This window comes from Aspergillus sydowii (assembly GCF_001890705.1).
Source record: "Aspergillus sydowii CBS 593.65 unplaced genomic scaffold ASPSYscaffold_3, whole genome shotgun sequence".
In the NCBI taxonomy this organism is placed as follows: Eukaryota; Fungi; Ascomycota; class Eurotiomycetes; order Eurotiales; family Aspergillaceae; genus Aspergillus; species Aspergillus sydowii.
Genome location: NW_024467861.1, coordinates 1,704,713 through 1,721,854, shown reverse-complemented (window position 1 = coordinate 1,721,854; position 17,142 = coordinate 1,704,713). Strand labels below are relative to the sequence as shown.

The 17,142-nt window shown below is 51.0% G+C and overlaps 7 protein-coding genes across 7 annotated transcripts; 4 read left to right on the top strand and 3 right to left on the bottom strand.

Moving 5' to 3' along the window:
* Positions 1-22: 22 nt before the first annotated feature.
* Positions 23-2,297, top strand: ASPSYDRAFT_42783 (cation diffusion facilitator family transporter). Its single transcript, XM_040846526.1, has 4 exons — positions 23-517; positions 576-626; positions 671-1,503; positions 1,577-2,297. Exons 1-4 carry the CDS (start codon positions 216-218, stop codon positions 1,975-1,977), a joined length of 1,587 nt encoding a protein of 528 aa, XP_040704762.1. The 5' UTR covers positions 23-215; the 3' UTR covers positions 1,978-2,297.
* A 228-nt stretch (positions 2,298-2,525) lies between these two features.
* ASPSYDRAFT_87523 (FluG family protein) lies at positions 2,526-3,878 on the top strand (the record flags this gene model as incomplete). Its single annotated transcript, XM_040851856.1, has 1 exon — positions 2,526-3,878. One exon carries the CDS (start codon positions 2,526-2,528, stop codon positions 3,876-3,878), a length of 1,353 nt encoding a protein of 450 aa, XP_040704761.1.
* A 44-nt stretch (positions 3,879-3,922) lies between these two features.
* On the bottom strand, positions 3,923-4,378 carry ASPSYDRAFT_780691 (uncharacterized protein). The gene is made up of 2 exons (XM_040850926.1): positions 4,352-4,378; positions 3,923-4,283 (listed from the first exon to the last, which is right to left on the bottom strand). The coding sequence occupies exon 2, from the start codon at positions 4,208-4,210 to the stop codon at positions 4,001-4,003; it is 210 nt and encodes a 69-aa protein (XP_040704760.1). The 5' UTR covers positions 4,211-4,283; positions 4,352-4,378; the 3' UTR covers positions 3,923-4,000.
* A 1,102-nt stretch (positions 4,379-5,480) lies between these two features.
* On the top strand, positions 5,481-6,720 carry ASPSYDRAFT_29475 (uncharacterized protein; the record flags this gene model as incomplete). Its single annotated transcript, XM_040844653.1, has 2 exons — positions 5,481-5,831; positions 5,878-6,720. The coding sequence occupies 2 exons, from the start codon at positions 5,481-5,483 to the stop codon at positions 6,718-6,720; spliced, it is 1,194 nt and encodes a 397-aa protein (XP_040704759.1).
* Positions 6,721-7,370: 650 nt separating this feature from the next.
* Positions 7,371-9,190, top strand: ASPSYDRAFT_56392 (homeobox domain-containing protein; the record flags this gene model as incomplete). Its single annotated transcript, XM_040849202.1, has 3 exons — positions 7,371-7,555; positions 7,643-7,754; positions 7,805-9,190. 3 exons carry the CDS (start codon positions 7,371-7,373, stop codon positions 9,188-9,190), a joined length of 1,683 nt encoding a protein of 560 aa, XP_040704758.1.
* An 884-nt stretch (positions 9,191-10,074) lies between these two features.
* Positions 10,075-11,278, bottom strand: ASPSYDRAFT_42779 (PaaI family thioesterase). The gene is made up of 3 exons (XM_040846524.1): positions 10,995-11,278; positions 10,596-10,905; positions 10,075-10,518 (listed from the first exon to the last, which is right to left on the bottom strand). The coding sequence occupies exons 1-3, from the start codon at positions 11,127-11,129 to the stop codon at positions 10,421-10,423; spliced, it is 543 nt and encodes a 180-aa protein (XP_040704757.1). The 5' UTR covers positions 11,130-11,278; the 3' UTR covers positions 10,075-10,420.
* Positions 11,279-13,157: 1,879 nt separating this feature from the next.
* ASPSYDRAFT_780321 (C2H2-type zinc finger protein) lies at positions 13,158-14,591 on the bottom strand. Its single transcript, XM_040850922.1, has 4 exons — positions 14,234-14,591; positions 13,998-14,189; positions 13,865-13,944; positions 13,158-13,772 (listed from the first exon to the last, which is right to left on the bottom strand). The coding sequence occupies exons 1-4, from the start codon at positions 14,285-14,287 to the stop codon at positions 13,238-13,240; spliced, it is 861 nt and encodes a 286-aa protein (XP_040704756.1). The 5' UTR covers positions 14,288-14,591; the 3' UTR covers positions 13,158-13,237.
* Between the last annotated feature and the right edge of the window lie 2,551 nt (positions 14,592-17,142).

The following is a 17,142-nucleotide window of genomic DNA, read 5'->3' as shown; positions in this document are numbered from 1 at the left end:
GACGAAGCTCAGGCATAAAATAGTAGACTTCAGACTGTGGAGCTAACCCGATGCAGTTCCACTCCATGACTTGCGCCCGTCCCGTGTCCGCCATCCAGATCTTTCTGAACAGATTCTTGCCTCAAAAGCTCATCCCTCGCGTGGAATCCCGAATGGAAAACCACGCTGCCCGCGTTCTATTCCGTTGCATCGCATGATCAGTGATCGCCCCCCGAATGGCGTCTTTCGGCCGCTCGCGAAGCAGGGCTCAGTTCTCGGTCCCGTCCTCGCCCTCCGACGCCGGCTCGCCGATTCGACCAAGAAGACCGAGCCTCGATTTCCAAGGCTATGATATTCTGTCCACCCGTGGCCAATACCTCTCGTCCCTGCTTCGCCGCCGCTCCTTTTCCAGCCAGAGCCTCCTCGATCTCGATCGCGATGAGAGCCATCTTTCCTTCCGCGATTGGCTTGAGCGGCCCGCATCGGCGCGCGCAAGGGAGCTGATTGGAGATCGAGAAGGTAAACCATCGTACAATTGGTACATCGGCTTGCATAATTGATGAGGAATGATGACGAATCGCGCTAACTATTCTCAGGCAGCAGTATTATAAACATCCCAGCGCTTTGAAGGGGCTGTCGAAACCAGTGTAAGTGTCTATCCAGATGTTCTTCAGAAATTCTAACTCTGTAGGCGTGATTTCTACGAGCGCAACAATGACCTCATCTCGCAATACGTCTATATCGACCGGCTTCTCGACTCGTCGCTCCCACACCGCCTGATCGTCGAATACCAGCACAATCGCACGAGCGCAATAAAGGATCCTACAAAAGGGAATGAGAACGAGAATGGGAGTACATACGGTTCAACCGAGGGTCGACCGTCAGATGGTGAACAGCCCAAGAAGATCAAACGGACACCTCAAAATCTATATCGGATTCCCAGTGAAAGCTCGCTTCTACTGCCACCAACAGACGACGAGAACGAGACGCCACTGTCAGATATCACGCCAAAAGGCCACGACTTCGTGGATAGCGGGGCGCGCATCGTCACTATCGCTATCTATATCAACCTTATCGCCAACGTTACTCTACTCGCGGCGAAAATTGCCGCCCTGCTGATGACCAACTCTGTTTCGGTTCTTGCCAGTTTGGTGGACGGGGCTTTGGATTTCCTTAGTACTGCCATTGTCTGGATTACGACTGCTCTGATCAGGCGACAAAACCACTACGAGTATCCCATCAGTCGACGACGGCTGGAGCCTCTAAGTGTTTTGGTTTTTGCTGTCGTGATGGTGACCTCGTTTGTTCAGGTTGCCATCACGTCGATTACCCAGTTGATGTCCGCCGACCACACTGTTGTGAACTTGACCGTCCCGTCGGGGGTCATCATGGGCAGCACTGTGGTTGTAAAGGGCCTCTGCTGGTTCTGGTGCCGGTTAATCAACAACTCAAGCGTCCAAGCTCTAGCACAGGATGCCATGACCGACGTAATCTTCAACTTCTTCAGTATAGTCTTTCCATTTGGTACGTTCCCTATGTATATATATATATATGTATATCTTCCCCCCAATATGAAAATCAATACTAACTCATTCAGTCGGCGGCCTAACAAACATCTGGTACCTCGACCCCCTGGGCGGTCTCTTCCTCTCCATCTACGTTATCTGGAACTGGGGCCTAACAGCCAGCGAACACATCCGCCACCTAACCGGCGCCGCCGCATCCCAAGAAGACGTCAGCATCCTGCTCTACATGACGATGCGATTCTCCAAATCGATCCTCAAGATCCAGAACCTGCGCGCTTACTACGCTGGCGATATGCTCAATGTCGAGGTCGATATCATCCTGGAGGACAAAATGAGTCTTCGCGATAGCCATGATCTGGGCGAGAGTCTGCAGTATATGCTTGAGAGCGTGCCGACTGTTGAGCGTGCTTATGTCCATATGGATTATGATCCGTGGAATATTCCTACGCATATGAACCAGCAGGAGCAGTAGGTTATACCCCGTCACTATCACTATCACTGTGGGTAAGGGTTAGAAGAAAGGTACGGAGTACGGAATCGAACAGAACAAGCGGGTATTGTTATTTATAGATCGGACTGTCTGGGTCGCAGGCAGTGTTCTTATTGTATATTATCATCATTTTTGCTTTTTTTGCATGTTGGACGGGCTCTTGCACAGGCGCAGCGGTACTGGTACATAGATACACATGAATACATACGTTTGAATATCGATAGACGTGAGATACAGAGGGTCGTAATTACCCTAATTCTTATAGACCGCTACATGTACTCGACAACGACATTCAATACTGCACTGGGAATGATTCATACGTTACCGCGGGGTTCATCGAGCTGGCCAAAGTCTTGTGTCACCATTCGCTGTTAACGCGTACGAGTATGCAAGGCTCAGGCAGCCACGCATGTATCATTTCTTTGAGATGCAGACCCCGCAGAGATCGGACGTCCATTTCCCTTTCCCATTCCATTCCAATTTTCGTTCCCATTTTCCTTCCCTTTCCTTTACTCATTGACCAGGTCAACATGGACAACCAAGCATCTCTGGCTCAGTTAGACGCCAATGCTCAAGAGGTAGACTTCGTCTGGGTGTTGTTCACAACATACATCGGCACCAACCTGGTCCGCATAGTGCCCATGCCAGCGTTCAAGCGATTGCTGGAGACAAACCAAGGCATTTCTGTCCCAAAGACCGTCCTTCATATTCTCCCCCATGATAATGTGGCGGACGGGGGAACCTCGGTGGGGTCCTTTTTTCTACAGCCTGATCCGCGATCTCTGGTATCTCCTTACTTGGATCCAAACAAGGCAATCGTCATGTCCACATGGGCCGATAAAGAAAACAAGCCCATGGGCGAGTGCGCACGCTACAAGCTGGACACATTGACACGTTCGATCGAGCAAAAGGCGAAATGCTCCGTCCTGGTCGGATTCGAGCTCGAGTTCTGTATCCTGCGACAAACGATCCTGCCCGGCGGACAAGTCGAGTACGAACCGGTGAATGTTGACCACGCATGGTGCACCATGAGTATGACGCGCGAAGCCGAGCTTCTGCTTGGCGTTCTGGAAGAAGTCGTGCTGGCTCTGCAGGACCTCGGAATCATGGTTCAGCAGTTCCATGCGGAACTGGGCCCGGATCAATGGGAGTTCATCCTGCCCCCGGACTCCCCGCTCAAGGCTGTCGATGCCCTGGTCCTTGCTCGACAGGTCGTCATGAAGATTGCGTCCAAGCACGGATATCGAGCGACGCTGCATCCCCGATTATCGGCTGAAAAGCCCGGCACTGGAGCCCATGTGCATATATCGCTTAATTCTCCCGAGCTTAATTCTTCCTCCGACCAAGTGGATCTATCCACAGTGGAATCCTTTTTCGCTGGTATCCTCGACAACTTCCCCTCCGTATCTGCCTTTACGCTTCCGCAGGAAATCAGTTACGAACGGGTTCTTGGAGGCATCGCGAGCGGGGGGGAGTATGTCTCCTGGGGCTGGGAAAACAAGGAGACGATCCTGCGGCGAATCTGCAACAACCGGTTTGAAGTCAAGATGATGGACGGACTCGCCAATCCCTATTTGGCGCTTTGTGCCTTGCTTGCAGCTGGTCTGGATGGGTTGCTTCAGGGCTCGCCTCTAAGAGCAGGGCCTTGCCCCGTCGAGCCTGCCAAGATGTCAGACCAGGAACGGGCTGCCCTGGGCATCGAGGCCAAGGTCCCTACCGGGCTGGCTGAGAGCCTTGAGAATTTGGAGACGAATGAACGTCTCAGGCTGGCTCTGGGTGATTCTTTGGTGTCGACATACCTTGCGGTGAAGAGAGGCGAGCTGAAGGTCGTACAGCGGAAGACTCCTGAAGAGCAACGTGCATGGTTCATTTCGAGATATTGAGTCTGTTTAGGGCTAGCATTATCTAACAAGTAACAATTTATAGTCTAGAACGTTTCAGTGAAACAGCATCCGGTGTATCTTAAAACATTATGAATCCTTCAAAATACCGCCCTATGTATAGTTTACAGCTCTTTCGAACTCAGTGGCTGATAATGAACATCCTGGAAAACATCAACGCCAGGGCATTTTTGACAGTGCGTACACAGCTTCTTCGCCACGTTCGGACGATACACCTTGCGAAGCTTCGAAGCCTCAGACTGCGCGACTCTGTCAACCTGGCGTATAACATTGTCGATTGTTTCCGGCTCCACAGCCGGGTTCATAGCACACATGCGCAGCGTAGTCCTCTCCCGGATTTTCGTGGTGAGTAAGGAAGCGCGTGAATGCCTCGATCTTTCAAAAAATCTATGCAAGGTTCCCGTTCTTATCAATGGCTGACCCACGGCGCTGACCACTTGGTATGTAATACGTACTACCGAGGAAGATCGCCGGATCGAACCCTCGCGATCTACCCTTTCGGTACCCACCCGAAAGTGGATGATAGTCTGATGGAGGATAATCTAGCGCCTTCCTTCGCAACGACGAGCGAGTCGTCCGCTTTCATGGCCGGATCAGAGTTGTGCGGTGTGCTCGTGGACGAGCATCGAACCAAAATACGGAAATACTGCCTTCCTTGCGGGACTGATGTCGGCCGAGGAGAAGACAAGCGTGCAGGAGGTTCGAACTCCCGCTAGAGCGAATGGAAATAGCCAGCGAGGTTGACTCCTTCATACTGACGGACGACGTCTACAACGTTCTGCAGTAGTCATCGGGCCCAAACACGCCATTCTCGGGCTACTTAAATTGGGTTTATTGAGTAGTTATCTCGCCCGATGACCAGCTGCTAGCATCGGTTCTGATTTCACCAAGTGACTCTGGGATGTAGGCACGGCAGTCGTATACAAAAGCTTTTATTCGAATCACTGGCGTCAGTTATTAACTATGTTGATTACTGCCAAGATCGTCAAGGATTTTGCTGCTGTGCCAAAAAGGGTCAACCCTTATTAGTAAGGGCCTCTTATCCCGAATATCACGTGGATTCGCGTTTTGTCGCGTTTGCTTTGTTGGATGATCTGTCGATCGCTGCGAGCTTGACCTTTCCGGAGTTCCGAGGTAACTTCCTACACCCTAATATACCTTGGAGGATGAAGTCGGAGAGTGTATTGCACTGTCGCAGCTCAGGGACGCAAAGCAGAATAAGAGGCGGAGTACAGAGTAGACAAGAGTCCTGACAAGCCGGGCTGCTTGAGATCTAATCGCCAAGCCTGCCTGCCAAAACGGCAAAGCTAAGCGATTACCTAGACATCGTGAGAACCACTCGGCTAGATATACTGTTGCTGCTAGTCGGCCCTTGTCAGCAGTCTTGCGGCATGTATGTGTTATTCTCTGGGTCGCGACATCAGGAAGCCAGCCCGCTTCGATGTTGCCCGGTCAGGCTGCTTTGGTGCTTGGCGGTGATTTTAAGCGATGGATGGTGGTGGTTGGAGATATTTAAGTCTGGAGGATCGTATTGAGCTCCGTCTCTGCTTCATAAATTTGAACGCAATAACAATAATGATCACAATGAGCAAGGGAGACGATGACATCAAAGATAAGCTTTACAAACTTTCTGTAGCTCCTTTCGTCCTTGAACGGCAAGGAGAATATCAGAAAGCAATCGATGTCCACAAAAGCGCTATCGACGTCTTAGGGACCGCGGCGCAGACGTTCAGAAAGTCCGGCTCGAACGTGCGCAAGGTACACCGGAAGATGTTTGAGCGACAGGTGCAGTTGCATCGAGAGCGGCTTGCGCATCTGGAAGACCTTCAGCGTAAGGGGAGTTTCGTTGCCGTTGTGCTACCGCCGTCGGGTTTAGACGTCGTGCAGGAGTTGGCGAGAGAGGATGGGGATAATAGCCCATGGACATTATCTCAAGTACGTCCAGTGTCTCGTTTTGTATCAGTTGACCTGATTCGTGTAGATCCGGAAAGCACTTCACGATTATCACAAAGATGAAACAACCGATAAGGTCGTACCCAACCACCTGAAGCCTTTCTTGGACGCCGCAGACTCTACCCAAGTCCCATTTTTTGCACCGACTCTTTCCCAATTGGCAGATATCGTGACGTATCGTCTCACTCATTCTTCAGAGCTAGTGGAACTCGGTGTCCGCTCGCACTGGTGGTTTGTCAAAGACCCAACCAACACGCACGTACTATACGCTCTCCAGGTGGTATGGAGTCAGCAGGTACCGATTGTGGACGCCATCCTACGCCGCGCGGGGGAATTCCTCCCGGAGATGGGTGCAGTAAACATCAGAATCCGCAAGACAAAGGGAGGAAGCTTCCGCCTGGTAACGAGCACAGTCCCACCGGATAGCGGCCAAATCGTCGAAATCCCCGACGGTGAGCTGCAACGCAAAGACTGGTCTCCGCGGCGGTTCCAGTACGGTGGGCGCAATTTCGTCTGGAAGAGCGGACGTGCTGATGGGAAGAGCATGGACGGAGGTCTGTTCAAGTCTTTTACTTGGGAGACCCTCTATGAGACGAAACGCGTGTGGCCGAAGCACGGAAGCAAAACGGGAAAGATGGAGGATGAGACTGTTGGGTCGAAGCTCTGCTGGGGAGAGAAGGGAGGAGGCAATGGCGCGACTCATTCCATATACATGGTTGGAGGGCTGGATTTGCAGTTCCGGGAGCATCTGTTGGCCGCGCAGCTGGCGAGATTGGTGCGGTGCAGCTATCCACCGCAGAAAGACTCGGCCGGAGTAGAAGCAGTATCGACGGGATCGAGCATATTGGGGTTGATAGAGCTGGTTTCATAGGATTTCGGATTTCATGATTTCATATTTGGTTGTCGTGATATATTTTGTCATCGATAGCGGCATTGATGCTTGGTGCCAGTGCAGGCAATTGGCCCGCAAATTCTCGAGCATTTATACTGCAATTTCTGTAAGGGCGGGCATAGCGGTCTAGGCATAGTATACTATGCAAATACTGCACAATTTGTGCATTGATAAATCCTCGCGGTCGGCAGATACTCTGGTCTGACAGAGGCACGTGGTCGTGGACAGAGATTAGCATTGCAAGACAACAAACACGTTCCGCAACGCTGTCGGAATAAACATAGATATGAATACCATTTCGTGATTGGCGTTCCAATGTACGTACTCTGTAAATTGGGCGTTGTAACTGAACCTTGTGAGAGGAAGGGAAATAATTGAGTTCGGTGACGGGTGGGGTTAGCGTTAAGCACGCCGCGTCCACATCGCGACGCGATCAACTGGAAGCGTCTTTTCCCTGCACGAGCTCGTCGGGAACATTCCCACTTCAGCCTCGCCCGTCTTTTCTTCGGCTCGTCCACGCTATGCTGCTGGTCCTTTCGATCTTCTATTCTTTTCTTTACTTCTAATAATCTTCTTCTCCCTCTACTCTGGTCCTATGTCTCCGCCTTGACCTCAACTCATCCACTACCATGTCTGACCCCGAGCCCTCTGCCGTGGCTTTCTCGTCCTCTCCTCCATCGACCCAGGTATCAGACTCGGCTGCTGCTGCTTCTAGCTATGCCTTTCTCATACACTCCCAAAAGACATTAACCCAGAACCTCCCGCCCCGGGTGGACAACAAATTGCTAGCACGGCAGAAACGGCGTCGGACTAGGTATGTCAAGAGAGTCTACCGTTCTATATTCCGGTAGATACCAGTGGCAATTGCATGGATATAGCTGACTCGAAAACGCGTGTATAGCCCCGAAGATCACGCGATTCTCGAGGCAGAGTACCAACGGAACCCCAAGCCAGACAAGGTATCACGGGCAAGCATAGTGAGCCGCGTCACTCTGGGCGAGAAGGAAGTTCAGGTACGTCTTTCAAAGGTTAAGAGTAGATTGCCGTTCTAACATTTCGCCAGATCTGGTTCCAGAACCGTCGTCAGAATGACCGCCGAAAGTCGAAACCCCTCCAACCTCACGAGCTTCTTCCTTGCTCCCAATCCGACGATAAGCCGGCGAGTGATGACAGTGTACCTGCAGAGATAGGGTTAGAGCAAGATAATGACAACGGCGAGGGTCATGCTCGGACCCAGGCACTTCCGGAGGGCGATTCATTCGCGTCAGATGGAGTAGATAAGGAAGAAGAACAGCTCGGCGGAAGCTCGCAAACTAGCGTTGCCACATCTGAATGCCCCGAATCTAGCCAACAGGCAGATCCGCACGCAGTGCAAACGCCCAAGGACGCGTCGAGCAATGAGCTTCTGCAGACATCCGCCAAGAGGAAGCGAGCTGGGTCAGACCTTGGAGGAGCAGCCGCAGAGTCTGTCCCAGCAGGATTAAACACCCCAAAGTCGCCACCGTCATTGAGGATATCGCTATCATTCGACGGAGAAGCCATGGTACGCAAGGAAGACGAATTAACCCCGTCCCCTCCCAAGGGGCGGAATTCACTTCGGATCTCCATGTCTGCAGACGGAAAGGCCGTCATCCGTGCCAACGGCGAACCATCCCCATCCAAAAACCGCATCTCCATGTTCTCCGCTCGCAAACCTAGACTGGGCGGTCTTCGGAGAAGCGCCAGCGCTGTCGTCCTGGGTACCCCTCCCAGCTCACTAGAGAAAGAAAGGTCGTTTGGGAGGTCGCGTGACCCTCGAAACTGGGAGTCGTTCTTCGATACGGACGCGAGGAGTGCATTATCCACGCCTTTCAGCTCACAAAGCACACCAAACTCTTCTGCGTTACGATCCAGCGGCCAGCGTTCCCTGACCAGAACCCTATCTGCAAGACACACCTCTCTCCTGACACCCCCCTCCGAACACCAGGGCACACCAATCAGCCAAGCAATGAGAGAGAAGCGGCGGAAACTCTCCCGGACCGTTTCTTCGCTGGGCCGGCTGGAAACTGGACGCAAAGTCCTAGGCGAGAAGCCACCATCCACACTGAAGAACTCCAAGACCCCCAAAGACGACCTCGACATCGAAGACGGCGACTCCGACAAGGAGAACTGGATCCCCGGCACTCGCGTATCCCAGTCGCGCCGACGAACAGTTTCACACCAGTCTCACCGACCGGCCCTCAAGGACTCTAACGGGCGAGACAACAACAAACCGTATACTAAAGCGCAAGGGCGGCCACGGCTGCCACAACCATCGCACCGGAAAGCAGGCGGCGGAAACACCAAGTCCCTGTCTGGTCTAGGCACGGACGTCACCGCATTCATGGCCGGCGAAAACACGGCAAGCCAGGAGGAAGACCTAGATTGCATCCAAGGGCTGTTATCCTTGAGCCAAGGTGCATGGAGGTGAAGCAATCAGTGTTAAACATTTAAAATACCCCAGCTTCTACTCCCAATGGGATGTTGCAGGCTATTTTCATTTGTCCATTTCCTTTGTCATTTCCTTTTCTTTTCTTCCTGAATGTTCGCCTTGAAGCTGCAAGCCAGCAAGCAAGCGGTGATGGCTGTATGATTGATTTGCGAGAGACCCCCTCTTTTTGTCATGATTGTGCTTTTCCGTACAACCCTGCCCAGCAGTTGAGTGTTGGTTCACATACATACCTATTATCCCCTCGACTCTGGAAGCTGTCATGGATAATGAAACCTGTTTGAATACAGAGGAAGGAATGTAGATAAAGTATCACAAGTTAAGGTTCAGGTAATTAATGAGAAGCGAACTTATCCCTTTCCTGCGCTTAGTAAGAATGTATACATCCACTTCACAGCACGAGATCAGTCACAAATCTGGTTTCAGAACCTTTAAACTTTAAAGCTTGCATGCCTGGCTCAGTTCAGCAGCAACTCCAGTCCCCGCACGCGGTCCTTGTTCAGTCGCCCATCAATGGACGCCAACATCCCCAGCGCCGATGACGATTCCACCGTATGTAGTTCTAGAGTCGAGCTTGAAGGCTTGGGAGATTACGCCCTCACAGGGCAGACCGCTGGTAACTCGAACAGTCTGTCCCTCGAAGGAGAGGCCCTCGCTGCTATCCATTCTCATCTGCTGTGCTAAGTAGTCGGAAGAAGTGATCTCACAACTTTGCAAATGGGTCTTGTGCTGTCTTGCTAGGACAAGTGGCCGTATGTCGGACATAGTCCGCGGGATCCGGCCCCAGCCCTAAGAGCTTCTCCAGTACAGGCAGAACTATATACTGGACAGACTTGCACCGCTCTCTCTTGAATTACCTCACTCTACCGTAACTGACTTCGTTTTTAAAGTATTTCTAAAGTAGGGCTTTAAGGTCCTCATTGAGCCTTCCATTTCTGTAAATACATAATGCCACCACTCGTCTTCATCAACGGCCGCATCTTCACCGCGACCGGCCAGTTCCAAGATGAAAGCACCTAGCTCGAGAATACGATGATTGTCGACAACACTACAATATCGTACGGAGAAAATCCCAACGACCCATCTCCGACGGAGCCACCGTCATCAACCTCAAAAACAACGTCGTTACACCAGGAGAATCGAAGCCCATGGGCTCAGTTTACATATAGCTTGTTTGATACCTTTATTGATCCTTCGATTCTACGACTCTTTTCATAGTTTCTTCTCAAAAGATATACTCGCCTTATTATGCTCCCCAACAACAAACAGCTTCCCATCCGCACAATCCCTAATCTCACCTCGAATCGCAGCTACCCAGACCGTCAGCAATTTCACTTTCCCCTTCCCCGGTACCACAATATAGAAGTCAAAAAAAGGACATCCCTACCTAACCTAGCCCCAACATGCAAAACCTCACAAAAGACCTCAATCTCCGTGCCCTCCCTTATCGCACGCAGGAAAGTCGTATTCAATGTGCGCGACACCCCGCCAAACAGCCAAAAGTCTGGCGTTGAGACCGGGGCCATGCATGCTGTCGTGCACATGTCCAGAACCAGGGCAATGGCGCCGCCGTGCATGTTGCGCATTGTGCTGCAGAAGTCGCGGGTTACTTTCATTGTAAACGTTGCGGTGACTTTGGGCGGTGCTGTGGCGGAGAGGAGCTTTAGGTGGTGTTTCATTAGGGATGCGTCGAAGGCCTGGCTGGTTGTTAACTCTATAGACATGATCTGATTTATAGAATGAAACAAAAAAAAAAAAAAAAGGTAAAAGATAGGACCAAACTTACTGTTGTCTCAGGATCATTTTTATATGAATCCAGGTATGCCTGGATCCTCTCCTTTGGATCTTTGAGATCTACTGCGAAGACCATCCCAGGACGACTTAGGATGTCGCTTGTGTATCGCTCTGCTTTTTTAGGCATTTTTGCATAAAGTAGACTATATTAAGATTAAGCTTCGTTCTGTCTGTTGTCTTGAGAGATATGGCCGTAGGTTAAATGTGTCGGCCCCTCGGCAGTTTAGCCGATGGACCGAGGGACTTTAAATATATATATCTAAACACCCGACAGGTTATGAACTGATGACATTTAGTCCTGTATAGAAAATGTGGGGCGTCTGGGGAAGCAGTGGAGTATTTCTCACTGATACCAAATTACTCGATTCCCTTAGCAGATTCAGTAATCGCAGATATCTATTCTTAAATACCCATTAATGAAAGGGAGTTCGTCCTAATTAGGCAGCAGGTAGGGTATAGAAGTCACGGGACCCTAAACCGAATTATGACTTGAGAAGATCCGTTAATCACCGATACACTGATAACTCTAATGTATACTCTCAAGAATTTCTAGAAACGCATTTCTCCACTGCCCAGGTGGATTGATGCACTTTGCTGGTGGCTCTCGAGATATGTCATTATTTTGATGAAAATGCTAACTACTGAACTCCAAAATCCAGAAGACTTGGAAAGACTAGACTAGACATATCGCCTAATTATGCCGGTTTTCTCCTGATGGGAGGAGACACCTCGCAGCAAACTTGGTTCTGGGAGGGTCCGGCAATGAGACATGGATGCAGGAAAAAAAAGTAAAAGAAAAGGTTAAAAAAACAAAAAAAAAAAAAACAAAAGCCCAAGGCGTCCGATGTACAAAACCCCGCAGTTTCCCACGGTACCAGTCAGTGGCTCAGTGCAGTCACTGAGTGGAGACTTACCTCGACTTAGGCTTAGACTTAGCCTTACCTAGTGGGCTTGCCTAGACTTAGGTACGAACGCACAGACTCAAGCTCAAGGAAGCTGGAGCTGGAACTGGAAGTCGCTCGGCCCGGACACCGCTAGGTTCCGACAATCCGCCCACAGTCCCAGAGTCTGGCAGTCTGGCCATGTGGACGTGGACGTGGACGTGGACCGGCGATCAAGGCGCCACAAACCAAAGAATGAATACCTACCTATGTGAAAATGGCCGTTCCAGTTTGTGCTGGGATTGGGGAGAGCAAGAGGAGAGGAGATTGGGGGTTTGGGATGGGTCCAATCCAATCCAATTCGTATCTGGCGCGTTTACTGTACCTATCTATCTCGGGCTGCCTTCTTGCCTCCTTGCCTTTTTGCCTTCTTCAGGTTCCTTTTTCTGTCTCTTGGTGGTTTCGTATTTCCACCGCTTGGTCTTCATGTTACGGGCTGACGAGTTAGAAGAGGGTATTTCTGGTGAAATATTCGACGATTATCTTAATTGCAGTAAGGAATTGAATATCCCCGTGGCAGCAGTGAGCAGACACTAGTTTACCGTACTAAGTACTGTAGTTTTCAGTGTTCAGTGTTCAGTTCCATCTAATTGGGGCTACTCAGTTCAGCCTCAGCTCAGCGCAGGGCAGCGACAGTGATCAGTCCAACTCCAATGTCGTGCACATTTCATCCCTTCAGTTAACTGACACATTGCGAAGAATGTCTGTGCCTAATACGGTAAGTGTGCGCATTACCATATCCGCCAAGGTACTATGTAGGAAGGTATTTATTTATCTAGGTAGGTAAGGTAAGGTAGTCCCGGCGAGATCCGATGCCAGCGATAGTTAGTCCAATAACGGCCGGTCAGTATCTCAGACCCGATTCCTGCATTACCAAGACGAATTACACTTGTACTGATTGGCTGCTGGCGAGGAGGGCCATGTCATTATCGGGTACTTTTTGATAATTACCTTAAACCGAGCACTCGGCCGGTTCGGGGGAAGCGGGCGCCCCTCACCAACTCTAGTATGGAGGTTCCGATCCTTCAACGGTCGAACGAGGAATGTGTCAGATATTGGCAAATATTCGGGAAACAATAATAGTAGTAATAATAATAATAGTAGTAATAGGAATAATAGCAAAATCATGGGCATTATTCATTACGCGTACACGGGAAACTAACTAAGTACAGGAATCCTCCATAGTAAACTCATATCATATCATATCATATCATCCAGGACAGAAGAAAAGAAAATGAAAATGAAAATGAAATGAAAAGTACCATCCAGGCCATTTTCACATCCACATTCACATTCAGTACAAAATACAACGTCCCATGCCATCACCTGGGTGCATTAGACGCTTGACATCGGGACACTGCCATCCGTGGTTCGGGGTCTGGCTGTGGCCGTATAGTTGGGGCTTCTGCTGGGAAACCTGCATGTATTGCTGCTGCTGCTGCTGCTGCATGAATTGTAGGTAGTCCTGTCCGTATAGTAGCTCGGGTGACATGGCTTGGGGCGGTTTGGACACGACTGGTGAGTGCTCCTGGACATTCGTGACCGGGCCGGTGGGAAAGAGAGTCGGAGTCACTGGGAGATTGCTGTAGCCGACTTCATGGGTTGGGCTGCTCATGGGATAAGACGACCAGTACCAGTTCCCCTGCTGGGTGAAAGGATACGGATCGTGTTGTGGTGCGAGAGGAGTAAGAGGGGTCGTAGGGATAACGGCTTGGTCATACTCCTGCTCGCTCTCCGAGACAGAGTAGGCCTTTGAGAGTGTCTGGATGGCCAGGTCCAGTGCATGCGAGCTGTGCTGGTGATTTGTGAGGGTGGCCTTCCGGCGGAAGCTTCTTGTGTGTTAACACATGCCATCTACCCAGTGGAAGAGATTCTGTCTAGGAAAACGGGTGTTGAGAAAAAGAGAAAATGTAAGATGTACCTTCGCTTGCATGTTGGCTCAGGACATACATATGCTCGTCTGTTTGTGTGGATTCCGCGGTGGCGGGCCAGACTCGAGGACTGATTTTTTGTATTAGTTTTGTGCTGAACAAGGGGCAATGGGTAGATCGTACATCAGAAAAGGCACTGTGGCATCCTTCAAAGTTGCACATAAACGGCTTTTCACCTGTGTGCGTTCGCGAGTGGACGGTCAGGGCACTCCGTTGGATGAAGCCCTTGTTGCAGCCTTTCACGCCGCAGCGGTATGGTCTCTCGTTTGTGTGGATGCGGTAGTGTCTGCGGAGGTCGGAGTTGCGATGGAATGACTACAATTGTCAGTGCATGTCATAAAGATGGTAATGGACCATACTTTTCCGCAATGCTTCCAAAGACAGATGAAATCACGCCTGGCTCCGGCGGCCATGGTGAGTTGATGATGCCTTGAGAGTGGTAGTGATGGAGTAACCACGTCAAAAGTAGACAATGTCAATTGTTAAGGCAAGAATTCAGACAGATGCGGAAGACATAGGAAACCAGGACATCGCAGGGATACTTAAGTCCAAAGACATCACGATAACACGGCGAGGAATGACGGATCAGCCGCGGGAGATAGCGCTGCAGCGAACTACTCGAACCGGCAGTTGCAGGATTTAGTGCAACNCTCAAACCCCAGAGATGGTATCTCGAGCAGTTGGGCAAACCCCGAAGCCTTCAGACGGCTCCAAGCAAGGAATGAATCCATGCTCCAAACGGGAAATGCACTCGAGAAACCGACAATGTGGTCAAGGGGAATAGAGTGAGGCCGGGGTCGCAGACTAGTGGAAATGCAGTAAGGGCCCATCGAGCATTTTGGGTAATTTGAACGAGTTTCCCACATGCAGGTGGCGTTGCGATGGACATCAGGGATCCCCTTCCTGGGCCTCGATGTGGNCATAGCACGTCCCCGTCAGCGAAGCCCGCAATGCGCCACGTCGGGCTTCACCTGCTCTTTCGAAGCCGCGGGACCAACGGCTGCCATCACTGTCAGCGTCTATGTCAAGTCTGGCCTGCGGGGGAAGCCTGCCCTATCCTGCGCTGCCCTGGCCATCCAGCTGCCCCTTTGGTGGCCGGTGGCCGGCGATCATGAGGCGTTCGTGTGACAGACAAACTCACTGCAGCGGTGATCACAAACGGTTAAGGAATCGCCGATCGGTACATTTATCTTGGCCAATCACCGTCCATCGCCAGGTCACTGATTTCCTGGTTCTCTGCCTGGAATGCCGGCCGATATCACCGACTTGCCTGCTGTTATTAGAAACTGATTGCTGGCTAACTCGACGATCCGATCAACTCCCGCGCGGCAGAGCTCTGACTCTGTCGCGATCGCCTGTCGCAATCGCCTGTCGCATTACAGAACGCGGCGAGGATCTTCCTATTCTCGTGGGTGGTTTGGTTTATGTTTATCTCTCTGTCTGTCCCTCTCTCTCGCGTGCACGAACTTAGCAGCTCGCACCATAGAGCTACTCCCGCGAAAAGGGCTCGAGCGCGCTTATCTGAATCCTTCTTGCTTTTTCCAGCAGCTGCCAATTCAAGCGCCACTGGGTGGATTGTTTCGGCGGCTGGGATGTCATTAGTTCATGCATTAATATAGCACTCCTTGCTAAGGCGACTAGCAACGGGGAACGTCATGAACTTTTCCGGCATCGCATTAGGCTTCACTCCGCATTCAAGCTGCTGTCAGAAACGGCCACCACTACTAGTCCACGAGGATCACGGTGGGTCATTAATCATCCAGGAATGGGAATGGCAGCGATGCATTCAAGGAATGCCCATTGGATTCCTGGAAGTCTTCTGACGTCGCGCGCATTTCGACCAGACCATCCCCATCGAAGGATCGCTGGGGACCTCCTGCTTGTTGTAAACAAGCGATTATTGGCTGCTGCCCGTGCAAATCACTGGTGCAGATTACGGTAGTCTGTCTAGTGTCTGCCCCTCGAACGCACTGGGCACCTCTCCAGCACGGACATCATCCCAGAAGTGTGGGAGGATAAATGCCAAAATGGCTAATGTTCGCCTTGGTCTGACAGGTTCCAGAACCCCGCGTGGCCAAGCACCTTGAACTTGAAGTCTAATAAAATTAAATAAAAAACAAGAAGAAAAGAAAACAGGTACAAACGTTCCGCAGCAGGGCTGGGAAATTTTAATTGATTGCGTGGAATGCACTACAATACCCCTTGTTAACGGCTGACAATCTGACCATCCAACGCTCGCTGATCAGCCTGGGCTATTAGAGTATACAAGATGTCATATCCACAGACCTTGGTTCAGGAACACTCTGGATGTCCATACCCTTGCATCGTACCTAACCGACCTGCATCATGCACGAGAGACATTGAACAAACTGGCGTGATAGGGAGACCTAATGCATACAAACCACCAATCGCCGACGTGGCAAGACTAAAGACTCACCAGCAGCAGCAGCAGCATATAATAGATGGCTATACCCTCCCTCAAAATACTATCAGTCTATCACTGGCCGCGACCATGCATGACTACGACCCTAGCGGCCGATCGCTCCATGCGCGATTCTTTGGAGTCGTCAGTCCCCCCACGAATCAAGCCGCGATATTGTATTGACGGATCGCCTCTATCACGTCGTCACAATGGTCCAGGCCCTGGTTCTCTCCATCGGAACTTTTGTCTTTGGAGATCCTTGTTGAATATCGATTCCCGATTCTCGATTCTCGATCCTCCTTCAGCTTCAGCCACCGGACTTCCATCATGCCCCATTCCTCTCTCTCTTTCCCTCCCTCTCTTTTCCTTCTCTCTTTCCCTTCTCTTTTTCCCTTCTCTCTATCCCGCTCCCGCTCCCGCTCGCGGTCATCACGTCATGAATGTGCCTACTAACTAGTTCTGCTATACCTCCTCGCAAGACCCATACTCCGCGTCCAAGCTCGCGCACGTCAGCCGTCCAGACTGTAGAGGATCTTTGGTTCATGATTCATGTGAGGCGCGGCTGACCCACCTATATACCCTGCAACGACTGTGATAACTGCTGCATGATCGACATTTTTCACATACAGTGACTCAAATCTACCTCGGCACATGGCCGGGGAGGGAGGAGGAGGAGGCCGCCAAGGGGGAGGCGCATTCGACGGGATGAACATGACCACGACATGGCATGAACCAAGCAATTGTAGCCAGTTACCAGTTCCTTTCCCCCCCTCCCGACTCTCTCTAAAACGCCGTATTTCTGTCTATTCCCTGTTCACCTTAATGAGGTAATCTAATCGGAGTTGT